Below are 14,787 nucleotides of genomic sequence, written 5' to 3'. Positions count from 1 at the left end.
TGACGATAAGCGATTCGAAAATTTTTGACTCTCAGCGAAGTGATTCCCCGGTAGTTCTCGATGTTGCTTTTTTCGCCTTTCTTGTGTACCGGAAACATGACTGAACACTTCCAATCATCGGGAAAATTTCGCTGCTGAATGCTGCTGAAGTGACACATAGAAAAGGTGCATCAGTGGAATCGCCAAAATATCGGAACATTTTTTTCAGAACAGCTGAAGGCATAGCACTTAGTCCTGGAGCATAAGACTTATTGTATTGCAGAGAGAGCCGATTGTTCTGAAATGGTGAATACATCCATGTCCACCGCACCAACGGGAACATCATGGGACGCATAGTCGAGCTCGATGGCAGTTGGCGCAACAGTCGTGAAGACACTCGAGAAGTAGCTGGTAAATAGGGAGCACTTTGTCGCCGTCGTAGTCGCTACTTCGCTATTGTAGACCATCCTTGATGGAAAACCCGTTTCCTTTCTCTTCGTATTAACAAAAGTCCAGAAGCCCTTCAGAATTTGTCGTACGGTTTGCTGGATGCGGTTCACATATCCTTTGTACAGCAATTTATTATAACAGCAGTACTAATTACTGGTTATTGCGAAAAAGCGCTTAAGAATAGGGCATCGTCGATTTGTGTACGCACGTAGAGCTTTGGCACGAATGCGTTTCAGATTCCGAAGCATTGCGTTCGACCAGGGAGGCTTTCTGGGAGGTTGATAATTTGGAACAAATTTTTCAACACAGTCAAGGAGTATTCGATTATAGAGATCAACCGCAGCATCTACATCCACTTGATCAAGTAGTACACTCCAGTCAATCAGCAATAGTGTGCGGCGTAGACCAACTGCGAAAATTACGATTCACAGCTAAAGCTTCTTCATATAGTGGTGAACTAATGTTGGAAATGGATATTTCTAAAGCTGATAGATGACAGTTATCCAAAGGAACGATCACGCTGGAAGCTTCACTCACAGAACACTCAGGCAAAGCATTCTCATTGACGAAGACAAGGTCAAGAAAACGAGAATGATGGTTGGAAATCGTGCTTACTTGACTTAGTTCGTAAAAAGCCATACCGTCCAGAAGTAAGCGGCTGGCAGGATTTGTTGTCGAGGATAACGGGTTAGGGTAAGCGTACCCACGTCCAGAAGAAATCCACATGAGTCCTGATTGGTTGAAATCGCCAAGGACTATCATTACATCGTTTGCATTTGCCTGAGAAGAAGCGCGCTCTATGGAGTCTAGATGGAACTGCGTAATAGAGCAATCAAGTCGTTTTTCTGGAGGAATGTAAACAGCTCCAATCAAGTAGTTCTTCGTTTGCGTAGTAATCTTCGTCCAAACTGCTTCAATGATTGATGACTATCCACAAATTCACAGGAGGCAAGTGCGGAAGAAACGCCGCGACCACGGATACTGTTACGAGCACCTCGATCCGCACGATAAACCGCGTAAGAATCCCCGAAGAGCTGTATCGATGTAATACGATCATCAAGCCAAGTTTCCGTCAGAACATAAATATCGTAGTCGCCGTCAAGAGCAGCCAAGTACAAGTCTTCGATTTTTGTCCTTCGCCCTCTGACGTTTTGGTAGTACAACCGCAAACCATCGGCGCCACGTGCCAAGCGTCCCGACATATTGCAAGGAGTTGGGAAGACCTTCTCGCGTCGGAGCGCTCGGGGGCTTCCATAGTGCAGTATAACAGGTGATGGCGGCGCAGCGTGTATTTGTTTGTGCAGTCTCGGCGATGGCGGCGAAATAATGCTTCGATCAAACAACGGTAGATTGTTCGAACGAGTTGTACCAGAGAGCATGCTAGAAACCAGCAGGTTTTCAGGAAGCGGATCGTCATTTAAAACAAAATACTCGCCTGAGAAGGAATTTGGAAAGACCCGATCTGCCTCAACAATTCCGCTTTGAGTTCATCAAGCTCGAATGGCTCAAATCGTGCTAAAAACATCTGTAAAAATCATTCAAATTGATTTTCGATTTGCCTAGTTATCTGGATATTGTGAAGAAAGCATGCTCACAGTTCTCCACGATAGCATAGTCTTCGAATCGATCCCGCTGCTTTTCCTAGGAGGAGAACATTTCGGCGAAATTTGCAAGTTAACCTCCAAACATTGATGCTTGTAGCTCCTGATAAGAAATCGAGAGATGGTTCAGTGGTGGGACTTTCGATCTTGCCATCACCAGCGAACACATCGAGCCGTCGCCCGTCTCAATCAGAAGGTACGTCGAAGTCCCGTATGCTTGCTTCTAGGAAGCATTCAGAGATTTGCTAGTCCCAATCGCATCCACTCCGCAACGGATCCTGGCTTAACAGTTTCCCGTAAAAGGTCAAGCTAATAATGTCACCATACGGAGAAGTGGAATCTATTACGAATGACGCATGGAGAAATTTTTCACTGGTATTCCAAACGGACTTCGTATGCGAGTGACTAAACCAATACCTTCTTTCATGACTATCGAATGCAAATTACCGAAGGATGGCGCGAGTTATAATCAAACAACGCTGATCACTTTTTCCGGGCAGATCCCAACGCGCCAATTCTGTGACCAGACAGTCCACTACGGAAAAACTACAGCCTACTTTAACAAGCAGTCACCGACACTTACAGATAAACCAAAAACAACGACCCATTTAGCCGATAATGAAGGGGCAACGACCACGAAAACTGGAAGGTGAAGTATATTTTTTAATATTTAGAGCCATAGTACTCAAGGGAGAGCAAGGTGTTGAAAGGAGAAAGTTTAGAAAAGCGTGGAAGGATCATATATGCAAGCTTAGAGCTCACCGGCGACTTAACCTTTTGTCTGCTACCGTAGGGGTCAGGGTCTTTTGGCATTAGAAATGCGAATCACCTGAGTCTACGGCATGTCCGAACAAGCGTAAAGTAACTTGTTACTTCATGCTGTCGGAACCGACAAAAAGTTAAGTCACGGTAAACTTCCACACTAAGCATTTGCGACGTTGAAACTCATTGAATGAGCCAGTTTTGTTTGTTCCCTCACCAATTGCCTGCCTGAGTGATTTTATTTTATCGACTATTGTGACTGTCTCAGCGTGTGTGACAATATGGTCACATGTGTTGCTGATTTGCACGGTGTCGGCAGCTTTCACCCAACGCTGCAACGATGAATCCCCATCACGGTAAGTTCTATTTTTACCATTTTTTTTTTGTTAACCATTTTTGTTAACGACCTGTTGAGTCAATTTGTCAACAGTTTTTTCGGCATTTAATTAGCAAGGGACTGGAAGGTGAAGTATATTTTTCAATATTTAGAGCCATAGTACTCAAGGGAGAGCAAGGTGTTGAAAGGAGAAAGTTTAGAAAAGCGTGGAAGGATCATATATGCAAGCTTAGAGCTCACCGGCGACTTAACCTTTTGTCTGCTACCGTAGGGGTCAGGGTCTTTTGGCATGAAGTAACAAGTTACTTTACGCTTGTTCGGACATGCCGTAGACTCAGGTGATTCGCATTTCTAATGCCAAAAGACCCTGACCCCTACGGTAGCAGACAAAAGGTTAAGTCGCCGGTGAGCTCTAAGCTTGCATATATGATCCTTCCACGCTTTTCTAAACTTTCTCCTTTCAACACCTTGCTCTCCCTTGAGTACTATGGCTCTAAATATTGAAAAATATACTTCACCTTCCAGTCCCTTGCTAATTAAATGCCGAAAAAACTGTTGACAAATTGACTCAATAGGTCGTTAACAAAAATGGTTAACAAAAAAAAATGGTAAAAATAGACCACGAAAACCTCTCCCAAACCAATAACTAGTATCGTCAATAAAGAAGCTAATACCGCTGTAGACGGATTTACAAAAGCGACTCGTAAGAACCTCTGACCGTGAACAGCAAGCAAGCAGTACCGATGACAAGGACGTAAACGATAATGCGAGAGAAGGCAGACTGAATGACAGCCTGATGGAACTCTTCGTAGTTCGATACCAAGTTTCGTAGTTCGAATCCTCCTTTGGAATAACCGTGACGTACTTCTTTCACCCGGCCTACTACTTCATCGATGGCATCTGTACTATCGAATTAGTCGTCCTCGTGTTTCGTTACCTTCGAAAACTGTCTTGCAGACTCTTTGTGATGGTACTTTTTGTGTCTACGCCAAATCAGACAACTCGCTTACGGAATCTATAGACAACTGCCGGTGCGCGGGTGACATATCCGGAACCTTCAGTATCTGAGAGCTCAACGGTACTCTTTAGACTTTTATTTTGGCTTTCCACACCAGCCGATGCTTCTCCTTTCTCGAATTGTATACGATGTTGAAAGACACCTTACAACTTAGTGCCGAACTGATTTATTTCCGCCGCCATAGCTTTATGAGCGTATTGCTTCACTAGATTACTTTACAATCACCTTAAGATTCTTACTTAAGTGCTTCTCCAAACACTGTAACCATTTCATCACTGTAAGATAACTATCGGGAAAACTTGGGTAATTGTCTATTCACAGCGTTTCTTCTGTCCTTATCCGATTTAGAAAGTAATGCTACAGAGATCCCTGACTTCTCCATTGTGTATTGGCTTTTCAGAAGGTCATTAAGTTCTTAATTCGACAAGGTGTTGTCTTCATGATGTCCAATTAATCCCACATTCGAATGATTTAAGACAGCCCACTATCGGTTCTTTTGGTCGACATATTCCTGATTCGATAGGCACATTCATGTGTATATCCATGAGCCCAAAAAGAATCTGGGTCAAACAGAACTGTGGAAACTTTAAACTTTCCACTGTGTGTTCACCTTTCAGCGGAAAACGTTTCTGTGAACCTGTTGCTGACATGTAAAGGTCTACCCATCCATTTCACAAGAAGCGGCTGAGTCACACACCAAACTCCCAGAATACTACACGATTTCACTATTAGCGTGTACAAAGACCCTTTATCCAAGAATGTGATCCATTTTCGAATCGCATCTTAGCGGTCAGTTGGACGTAATCAACGGAATGCTTCGCAGCTTCTTGTTTATGGTCGACAATACCACAAATTCTGCACAATTTTCTCCCATTAGCGGTTGTCTTTTGACTCTTTTTTTCAGCTACGCTGTGAGCGTGCGAGAATCCCTCACGCTCTCACTTTGATTTCTCCCTTAGCAAACCTTGTTCTATGAACTGGACAGCGTCTTCATACGACGCCACTTCGCTTCGAACATCCGAACTAGTGCCAGATTAGCTTCACCATCGAGAGTTCCTGCAGATGATGACTTATTCGGCTCTGCATCTCCCTGCTTCTATGTCGAAAGTCTCTTCGGGTATTCTTTTTGTCGATTTCGACGCTTTGGATCTATCTTCCTCATCCGCCTCGTTGCTTTTTTCCTCTCCAGAACTCTATTCTACCTGCTTCGCCACTGTCGCTCTCATCTTTCGAAAATTATTCAGAACTTTCACTACTGGCACACTCCGAAGCTTCTTTCTTTTTCTCACTTTCTTAATCTTCTAATTGCGCCTTTATTTGTCCTTCTTCCTTGGGACGTCTGGATGGCCAAAAGCATTTCATCTTTGTCTCGATTGATCAGAAAACTTTTCGTTAGCCTTGGCGGACCTCTAACGTTCCTGCTAGATTCTCAAACATTTTCAGCATTGAATGTTCACTGTCGCTTCTCAAATATTGTCACGATTGTCAGATCCGCAGTTTTTGGCTTTTCTTTTCACGACATTTTCTTCTAGTGTTCCATTTTTCCTGGGTTCACCTTCTTTTGCTTCTCCTTTTTTGAGTTGTCCTTTTCCATACGGTGAACGTCGACTTTCTGTATTTTACTGCCACCAGCATCCTTGCTTTGATTCATCCTATCCTTGCATGTAATGGAAGAAACAGAAAAAACGAATTCTGTCTACGTATTAGCGATATGTGTGTATTGGTGACCAATACGTATTTGACGAAAAAGACTGCTTGCATTGTAAAACGAGCCCGCACGGGCAGATTACTACCAATACAAAAATTTCCAGTTTTGGAGCACTGTCTGGAAAGCGACAACTCGCTGTCGGAAGGATTCGGACGAATGGAGAAATTTCATACGGCAGGAGTTTTCATCATGTGTAGAAGTTATACGTTTACGAATGACGGAAGCAAACCGTATGCTCACAGCCGAATATGCAAATAATTATGCCAAATGACCCTCAGTGTGATTATTTTGCAAAGTTATGTCAAATGACCGTTTTTAAGAAATTAAAAATAATTATGCCTAATGACTCGCAATGCAGACATATCTCAAAATTGCGACAAATTCCGTTATACCAAAAGGCGCGCCCTCGATATTTATTATTCAAGAGAGTAATATAAGCTATGGAAATGTCATACCATACATAAATAAGTCAATATTCATCAAGTTATTCACCCCTTTCCGATTGTCTGCCGGTCGTCTCAATCCTCATAATAACTCACCTGAAATATCCTAATACTTTGAAACACCGGATGGTGCAACTCACGATAGAGATCCTTCTTCGGTTCTACAGTCGGCAACGCTTGGTAGCTGGACCGCCGTTTCAGCTGCTCCCACATTCTGTTGGAAAGCTAATTCTGTAGAAAATTTCACACTTTTCGCTGCGACCGCAAAAGGCTCTCACCTGTTTGGGCCCCTGTTGTTCTGGTCGGCTCGAATGAGACACTCGGTATCCTCGTTAAAATCGGCCGTCGTCGACTCGCCAAAGGTCGAGCTAACCATGCTGGACTCACTACTGCTGCGGGCACCCATGTCGGTGATGTCCATCGTTAGTAACCTAGCGTTCAGGTGGGAAGAAAGGGCTTAGTAGTGCAACTGGTTCATTCAGTTTTCGCGCCTCAGCGCACCAGTGGTCAATGCTAACCTATGAAATGCATTAGAACTACTAGCTAACATAAATCTATGTACGGAAAAACGTATAGTACCGACAATTAATACTAAATCTGTGTAGCACTGTGAATTGAACATGTTTAGCATATCTTTAGTGTGAGTGCCGGTTATAACCGTCACTTCTGGTGGCGGAGGTTTGGGCGGTCGAAACGGGGCCTGTAGAATACGAATTATTGGAATTATTATAGTATAAAAATAGATCAGATATCACTCACTTGTAACAGCGGTCGCTGAACCCGCTTCAGGTTAGTCATCCAAAACCGATGCTCGCGGCGAGCGATCAGAGCGGCACGGATAGCATTCTCGAACACTTCATTTACGCCGAAATACGTAAATACACTTGTTTCGTAGTATGCAACGCCGAGTTCTTTCGCCACGGCACGAGCTTCATCCGGCATCACCAGATCACTCTTACGTGCCGCTCGAACAAACGGACTCCGATCTCCGAAGTAGGATAAGTATGTCTCATCGCGGTACATATACCGCAGATCGTTCTTACAACCAACGAGAATTACTGGCGTATCTGGACAAAATTTACGTATCTCCGGGTACCACATTGCTCGGCAGTGTCGTAGCGATGCTGGATTCGCTATTGAGAAGCATAACAGCACTACATCGGATCTACGACGGAGAAAAACAATATAAATATTTGGAAATCATTCGCTCCAATTTAATCACTCTCTCTCCGCTCGATTGCAGGGCAAATTTATGCCATAACTCATACCTTCCATAAGCGAATCGCCGGTCCTTCTCGTGGTCACCGAAAGTGTCCCACAGCCTTAGGGAGACGTTGACACCGTCTACGATTTCCCATGATCGCTCCAGTACCTGTGTCCGGTTGCCGAGCGCAAGACACAAATCGATCCATTATTCATTCGGTGCGACAACAAAAACAAACGCCCGCGGTGGCGGAGAAATATAAACGTAGCAGCGTCGATGATGCAATGGTCGTCGCCCGTCCGTCGTTTTCCAGAAATAGAACAAACCCGCAGATATCGGCAAAGGAACAGAAACAGAAAAAAGCATACCGAAACAAAGCTTATTTAGAATGTGTTAAAAAGTCGTAAATTATCTCATATGGAAGCATGTTCGTGCCTGAGCTGACGGCGTGGCGGGTATGTGAATGAACGGGATGGATTAACTGCGCTGCCACAAACAAACCAAATGGGTAGAAGGCCTGTTTTACGGTTACACGCCAGGTTTTTCAATTGCGTTTCCGTTGTACTCACTGGCTGCTAATCGTTCGAGAAACAAAGCAATAACTTAATTGCGATGAAACGTCCAATACTTCATCCCATTCAGATGTATGTGGTGATGCGAAAACAGAATATTCAGATGAGAATGAGACAGAGTATCTAAATAATAACGCAATAATAACCTAATGTTGAAAGGTATATTATTGTAATGTGTGTAAGATGTACGAAGTAGTTGATCACAGATTGCTGCTTAAAGGAATGAATTTCAGTACGTTCAGAACGATTAGACATGTTATTCACGATTTAGAAAATAAAAATTCGGAACTATGGAAACTCCTTTCCAGACATAATTCATGCAAGAGAGTGATTAATACTGTACATCACATCATACTTGAAATACGAAAGCATACTAGGCATATATTAGAAGTAATGTAATCGATAGGGATGAAAAGGTGCCACTTGTGGCTGAAGACCTTAACATGTTGAATTATAAATGTACATAATGTGAACTATTAGTTGTGGAATTGCCGTTTCGACTTCGTCTAATCAGAATCCGACACAAGCTTAGTGACAGGAGTAAGCCAGCGCCGGATTGACGTTAGCTCCAAAAAAGGGAGACACAACTCCTGAGCAAACCCCTAGTCAATCGTGATGTCCCGCAAGATATAAGCAAATACAATTTATACATAAAACATAATAAAAATAAATAGTGAAAAACATAATACTGAAAAACAATCTTAGTCTCTTTTAATTTTTAGGAACCTATTTGGCCAGTTTCCTATCATTTTTAAAAATAACAAATTTTAGTTGATTTTTTCAAACAAAACAAATAGAAACAATCTTTTAGAATCTTTTGTGACAAATCAATTATTTACGTGAATTTTAAACCTCTAAGTTCATGAAAATCGGAAGAAAAATGTCGATGTTATGAAGCACTAAGCCAAATTAATTATGTATATTGATTGCGTTCCGATTTTTGTATTTCCTAACTTAGCGCCGGATTAGTGTAAGACAATCTAACCGGTAAGTAATGTATATTACACTGACCCTGAAGAAAGACTGAAAGAATGAACTATTTTACATAGACAAATGAATAAAACAGAAATTATGGAACATTCATCTAGCACACATTGGATGAGCAGGACTTTCACTTCGATAGACAACGCTCATTTGTGAATTAGGAAAAACAGAAATAGTATCTTTACTGTGCAGCATTCTGTATCCTTGTTAATAGATAATTACATAAGACGTTTTTCTGACTTGAGAAAACACCTTCGGTTAAAACCTATTACGCGCCGTGCAGACCCCCAGACTTATTATTTCCTCGCACGATAGGCATAGAGGGTAAAATAAACCGATGAAAAATTGAACAGAATTAACACATCAGTCGGAGGAATGTATACAAAATTTCATTTAATTTCGAAGTACCAAGCCCTCTTCGATACACCAAAATCGGCGTTCAATTGGTCATAACTTTTTTCTGTTCAATAGATTTTGATGCAGTTTTTTTTGCAAAAGAACCGGAAATTAATTCAATTTTCAAAAATGCTTCGAAAATTAGATTCGGAGCTACGACCCCGGAGTAAATCCAGATTGCAGTGGGGTGGCAACATTCGACCATTTTCAATTTTTCCTAAATATTTTCAAAACAACGCATTTCCACATTTTTCGACAAGGTTTGTTAGAATTGATATTCGTAAATAATAATTGCGCTTCCCATATGAGTAATACGAATTGGCAAGTTCCTGGGAGGAGTTCCCAAAAGTGTCCATTCATGAGCTTATATTGCATATGCTGTATTATATCAGAAACACTCATTTATTCCAACAAATCTTGTCAGAACGTCGATTTGGTATAGTAAGCAATTCATTCAATAAAGGCTTGATATAGATTTGCCACTTTTCGACCATTTCCGGGAATTCCGGAATGCGGTTCTCAAGATTAAATTTTTTTGTTTAGAAATCCTGTCATGCGCCATATTAAAAACATCCGGATACGAACGGACTTTTGATGACCAGTTCCGACAATTCCGGAACACAATTCCCAGGTCGAATTTTTTTTTCATGATAATCACGACATGCGGCACATCGAAAAACATCAATAAAAAAAACCTATGAGGAATACTATCATATGCAAAGGCACCCGGACACATACGGAACTTGATGATCAATTGCGGGAGTTCCGGAATATGGTTCCCTGGTTGAATTTTATTTTTTATGATAATCATGACATGCGGCACATCAAAAAACGTCAATTCGATGATCTATGAAGAATGCAATCATATTCAAGGACATTCGGACACATGATGTCCGGTTCCAGGAATTCCGGAACACGGTTTCTATATCGATTTTTTTTGTTTATGATAATCATAGCATGCGGCACATCGAAACACATCAACTCGAAGATCTATGAAGAATGCAATCATATACGAAGCCATCCGGACATATGCGAACACTTAATACCCGGTACCAGGAATTCTGGAACACGGTTCCTAGGTCGAATTTTATTTTTTATGATAATCATGGCATGCAGCATAGCAAAAAACATCAATTCGAAGATCTACCTATGTCGAATGTCATCATTTATGAAGCCATCCGGACACATGCAGACTATTGAAGACCCGTTCCTGAAATTTCGGAACGCGATTGCCAGGTCGAATTTTATTTTTTATGATAATCATGGCATGCAGCATAGCAAAAAACATCAACTCGAATATCTATGAACAATGTACTCATAAATGAAGGCATCCGGACACATGCGGACACTTGGGAATTCCGGAACACGGTTCGCAGGTCGAACCCTCCTCCTGGAACTGCCGCTGGCTTCAAATGTTTCAGTGTCAAAAAAGAGCCTCTCAAGTTCGGGGCTGTCGATCCATTGTATGTATTATACTAAACATAACCAGCCATGGAATCGTAGTTTGGACAAATGAGAAAAGCACAATTGCACCACTAAGTAGATGAAAACATGTTTTATTTTTCTTTTGAATTGAAGTATGCGGCACATAAAAAAAATCAACTTGGTAATCTACGAAGCAAGCAGTCATCCGGATACATACGGACGTTTGACGACCGGTTTCGTGAATTTTGGAACACGGTACCCAGGACGATTTTTTGCAGATTTTGGCATGCGGTACTTCAGAGTCAGAATTTACAAGTAATGCATCATATTGGATGTTATCTGGACGCTTGTAGACGTCCGATTTCGGGTATTGCGGATATACTGTATTCACCTTTCGTTCAGGAACGATTGCTAAATGGATTGTGAACCGTAATACTATTTACACACAAAACGAATGCTCTGGAGCGAATGTGCATCAGTTTTGTTGTTCTTAAGCTGTGCACGAAACACTTTCCAATGAATTGTTAGCATCTAACCACGCTCAACGAGTGCAATATAATTTTTCTGATCACATATATCAAAACGGCGCTTGATTTTCCTTAACTTAACACAGATCACATATGAGTGTGTCATCGCTCCAAATTTGTACTCCTATCGCAACATATCCCATACCAACTGGATGTCGCTCCTATGTACCATGACTACAAACACTTCCGAATGTCTAGTATGAGTTAGAAAATCGGAGACATATAATAACGACTTCATTGTCGCGACTTATGATTACTTATATTGCGTCATTTTACAAATTAAATAAATATTTCACTAAAAAGGCAAATTTAATGATTTCAGGAACTTATTCACGATTTTTGTAATTTCTCATCACGTTACCGTGTTATTTTATTCATGAGTTTACTATCGGGTTTTTCTGTAAGCTTGGCGAATTTATTTTCATGGTTTCAGGATCTTAGTCGCGAGTTTCTTAAATTCTATTCACGTTATCATAATATATTTGCCATGAGTAGAGTGACTCATGTTCAGGATTTTAGGATCTTAGTTGCGATGTTTGATATTTTAATCATGAGTAATTTAATTCATTTTCACGAATTCAGGAACTTGTCATGATTTTCATAATTTCTATTCATGTTGTCGTGATGTTTTAGTCACGAGTAGAGAATTATTTTTATTTCTGCTCTTGAATTCAGGATCTTGGTCGCAATTTTTAAAATTTTTGTCATGAGTTGTTATTTATGTTCATGATTTCAGGATCTTAGTCATGATTTTCGTAAATTCTGTTCACGATATTGTGATATTTCATTCTACAGCTTACTTTCGAATTTGACACGATAATTACTGTGACTCATGGTCATGATATCAGCAGTTTCATTATTGTATCTTGTTCTGTGAACTATATCACGAACACTGCAACACAGTTTTCATTTTCTGTCCAGACATCACACAGAACTTTATCAAATAATTAAAGATGTTCGAGATCCTAATAGTTTGCTTATATCTCCTGTCCAGGCCCGTGCACAGAAAACTCTCAAGGGAGGGCTTTTGATTTTTTTTCGTTCCTTATATAAGGAAGGTATAAAAACCCTCAAAAGTTAAAGTTTTTTACGAGTTTCGGAAGGCTGAGTCTTGTGTCGACTTGGCTAAACAAATTGGGACAACATCTGTTATCGAGAAGGAATCCCGATCAGACAGCACCGCTTACTGACTCATGGTAGTGTTGAAATCTTACTGTGGTGGTTTGTAGTAAGCATACCGACTGAACCTAAACCTCTTGTTCCTTCCTCCCAATACTCATCCTTCCGGGACCACCGTTGGGTATTACTTCATGAGGTATTTGCTCTTTTTATTATGTGCTAATCGGTCGATTTTTTCTCCATTGATGGTGTTTCTTGCTTGCTGTGCAACTTTCGTGGTGTAACTGACCTGCTCACGTCAGCTGCAAATAACGTCACCTGCTTAGACGCGAATCGATTCAGAGATGCCGAACATTACGACTTACATCTCTTTACAACCATCTACACAGGGGTTCTTATCCTTCTTGGCGCTACTCGTTTCCAATTAACTACTACCTGGTGCTGAGAGTTTCCCGGCGGCGGAATTTCTCCTGATTACGATGCACGTTTCGTGAACCACTTAGTTCTCAACCACTCTGTCGCAGAGATCACCTACTATGAAATTTCTCTAGACAATGATATCTCGTTTTTCTCCGAATTCGTGGTTGGTCATTCGTTATTTTTCCTCCTTAGCTGCTGTTGCTAGCTCGCTGACCAGCTTTTGCTGTGTTGATCTTTTCACAATGACATTGTGTGTCAAAACGGTTCGCAGTATAAATTTTTTATTCCTGATCAGAAAGTTAAAAAATTTCAGAAAATTTAATACTCTCATAAGAAGGGTTTGAACCCCCACGCACGGGGTTGTACTGCGCGTACCTTTTATTGGTCGCTAGCAGCTGAACATTTCATGTAAAAGTGCATGGAACAAAAATGATTCCACGAAGAATACCCAGGACTTTGTAAAATAGTTCACGCATAAATTTTATTACCATGTGCATGAAATTGAAATATCTAGGAATACCTTCTAAATATTACAAGCACACAAAATAGACCGTAAATCATGTACTAGGAATCATGAACTAGTTCACGAATTCGTGAATAGTATTGCATGATTTTGTGACTATTTGACGAGCACGAATGGACGCGACTGTTGTACTAGGAATCATGAACCAGTTTACGAGTACATGAATAATATTTTACGATTTCATGAACTATTTAACGATCACGAATGGTAAGTCGTGACTATTATACTAGGTATCATGAACCAGTTCACGATTACATGAACAATATTTGGTGATTTTGTGAACTACTTCACCAGCACGAATGGTAAGTCGCGACTTATACTAGGATTCATGAACGAGTTGACGTGTACAATACTAATTTTTCTTGTTTTTGATATACTTTTCTATATAAAAATTCATTTAACAAATTTTCTATTGCGATTAGAGCTATGTTCACTCGTTAAAACATGTTAAGATAGGTCTAAGGAACAACATTTGATTATATGTGGGAATGCAGGGCCTATTAAATCAGATTTTAAGTGATCTTACTATGGAAACACAGCAAAAACAAGATTTTTGATTGGAGACACCTCTAAATCATGTACAAATTAAGTCATTTTTGGCGAAACTTCTTAAATTCACACGTAGAACAAAAATCTGAGCTGACCTATGTATATTTCAAAACTTTTCCAAATTTTGGAGAGGTCTAGTGCACATGAATATTTTATAATTTTGTGATTTATTTCACGAGCACGAATGGTCAGTCGTGATTATTATACTAGGAATCATGAACCAGTTCACGTACACATGAATAACACGAACTATTTTACGAGCACGAATATTGGATTGTGATTAATATATTAGGAATATCATGAATTAGTTCACGAGGCTTGAATGCATTGATGCATGAAGTTCCAAGATTCGTGGAACATTTAACGAGAAAATATCCAGAATGTTTTGTTTTGTGAACAAATGTTCCTAAATCGATGAATAACATCATGAGTCAATCTTTGGTTTTATAAATAATGTTCATACAATTGTGAACTAGTTCACGTACAGAAAATCGATTTTTTAATTACATGACGGAAACCGTAACTGAAGTTCATGAAACAAAAACCAAATATTACACATTAATAAAAGCGTTCTGCGGGCAATACTAAAGGGAAATTGAACATAACTATAAAACCCATGATTTTCGTTCATGATCCTGTATTCGTAACGTAGAAATGTGATTGTTCCAGAATTTACTTTATTCACGATTTGGGGAAAAATTTCTTTCCGTGCGTTAACCTTCCTGCAAACGCTCTAGCACATTGAATGCACATCGCTCTGAAAATTGGGC

General features: G+C 40.5%; 1 protein-coding gene across 5 annotated transcripts in view; it reads right to left on the bottom strand.

Annotated features, from left to right (window-relative positions):
- Positions 1-14,787, bottom strand: part of LOC131686919 (rho-related BTB domain-containing protein 1) — a 180,213-nt gene that overhangs the window by 34,523 nt on the left and 130,903 nt on the right. For all 5 annotated transcript variants that reach the window (XM_058970947.1, XM_058970946.1, XM_058970948.1 and 2 more), the window contains 5 exons: positions 7,567-7,670; positions 7,058-7,463; positions 6,817-6,998; positions 6,577-6,729; positions 6,395-6,512 (listed from right to left, as the gene is read on the bottom strand). In XM_058970947.1, coding sequence (XP_058826930.1) covers positions 6,395-6,512; positions 6,577-6,729; positions 6,817-6,998; positions 7,058-7,463; positions 7,567-7,670 — 963 coding nt within the window. The remainder of the gene's footprint in view (positions 1-6,394; positions 6,513-6,576; positions 6,730-6,816; positions 6,999-7,057; positions 7,464-7,566; positions 7,671-14,787) is intronic.

Source organism: Topomyia yanbarensis, chromosome 3 (genome assembly GCF_030247195.1).
Source record: "Topomyia yanbarensis strain Yona2022 chromosome 3, ASM3024719v1, whole genome shotgun sequence".
In the NCBI taxonomy this organism is placed as follows: Eukaryota; Metazoa; Arthropoda; class Insecta; order Diptera; family Culicidae; genus Topomyia; species Topomyia yanbarensis.
This window is presented reverse-complemented; position numbering and strand designations above follow the sequence as displayed.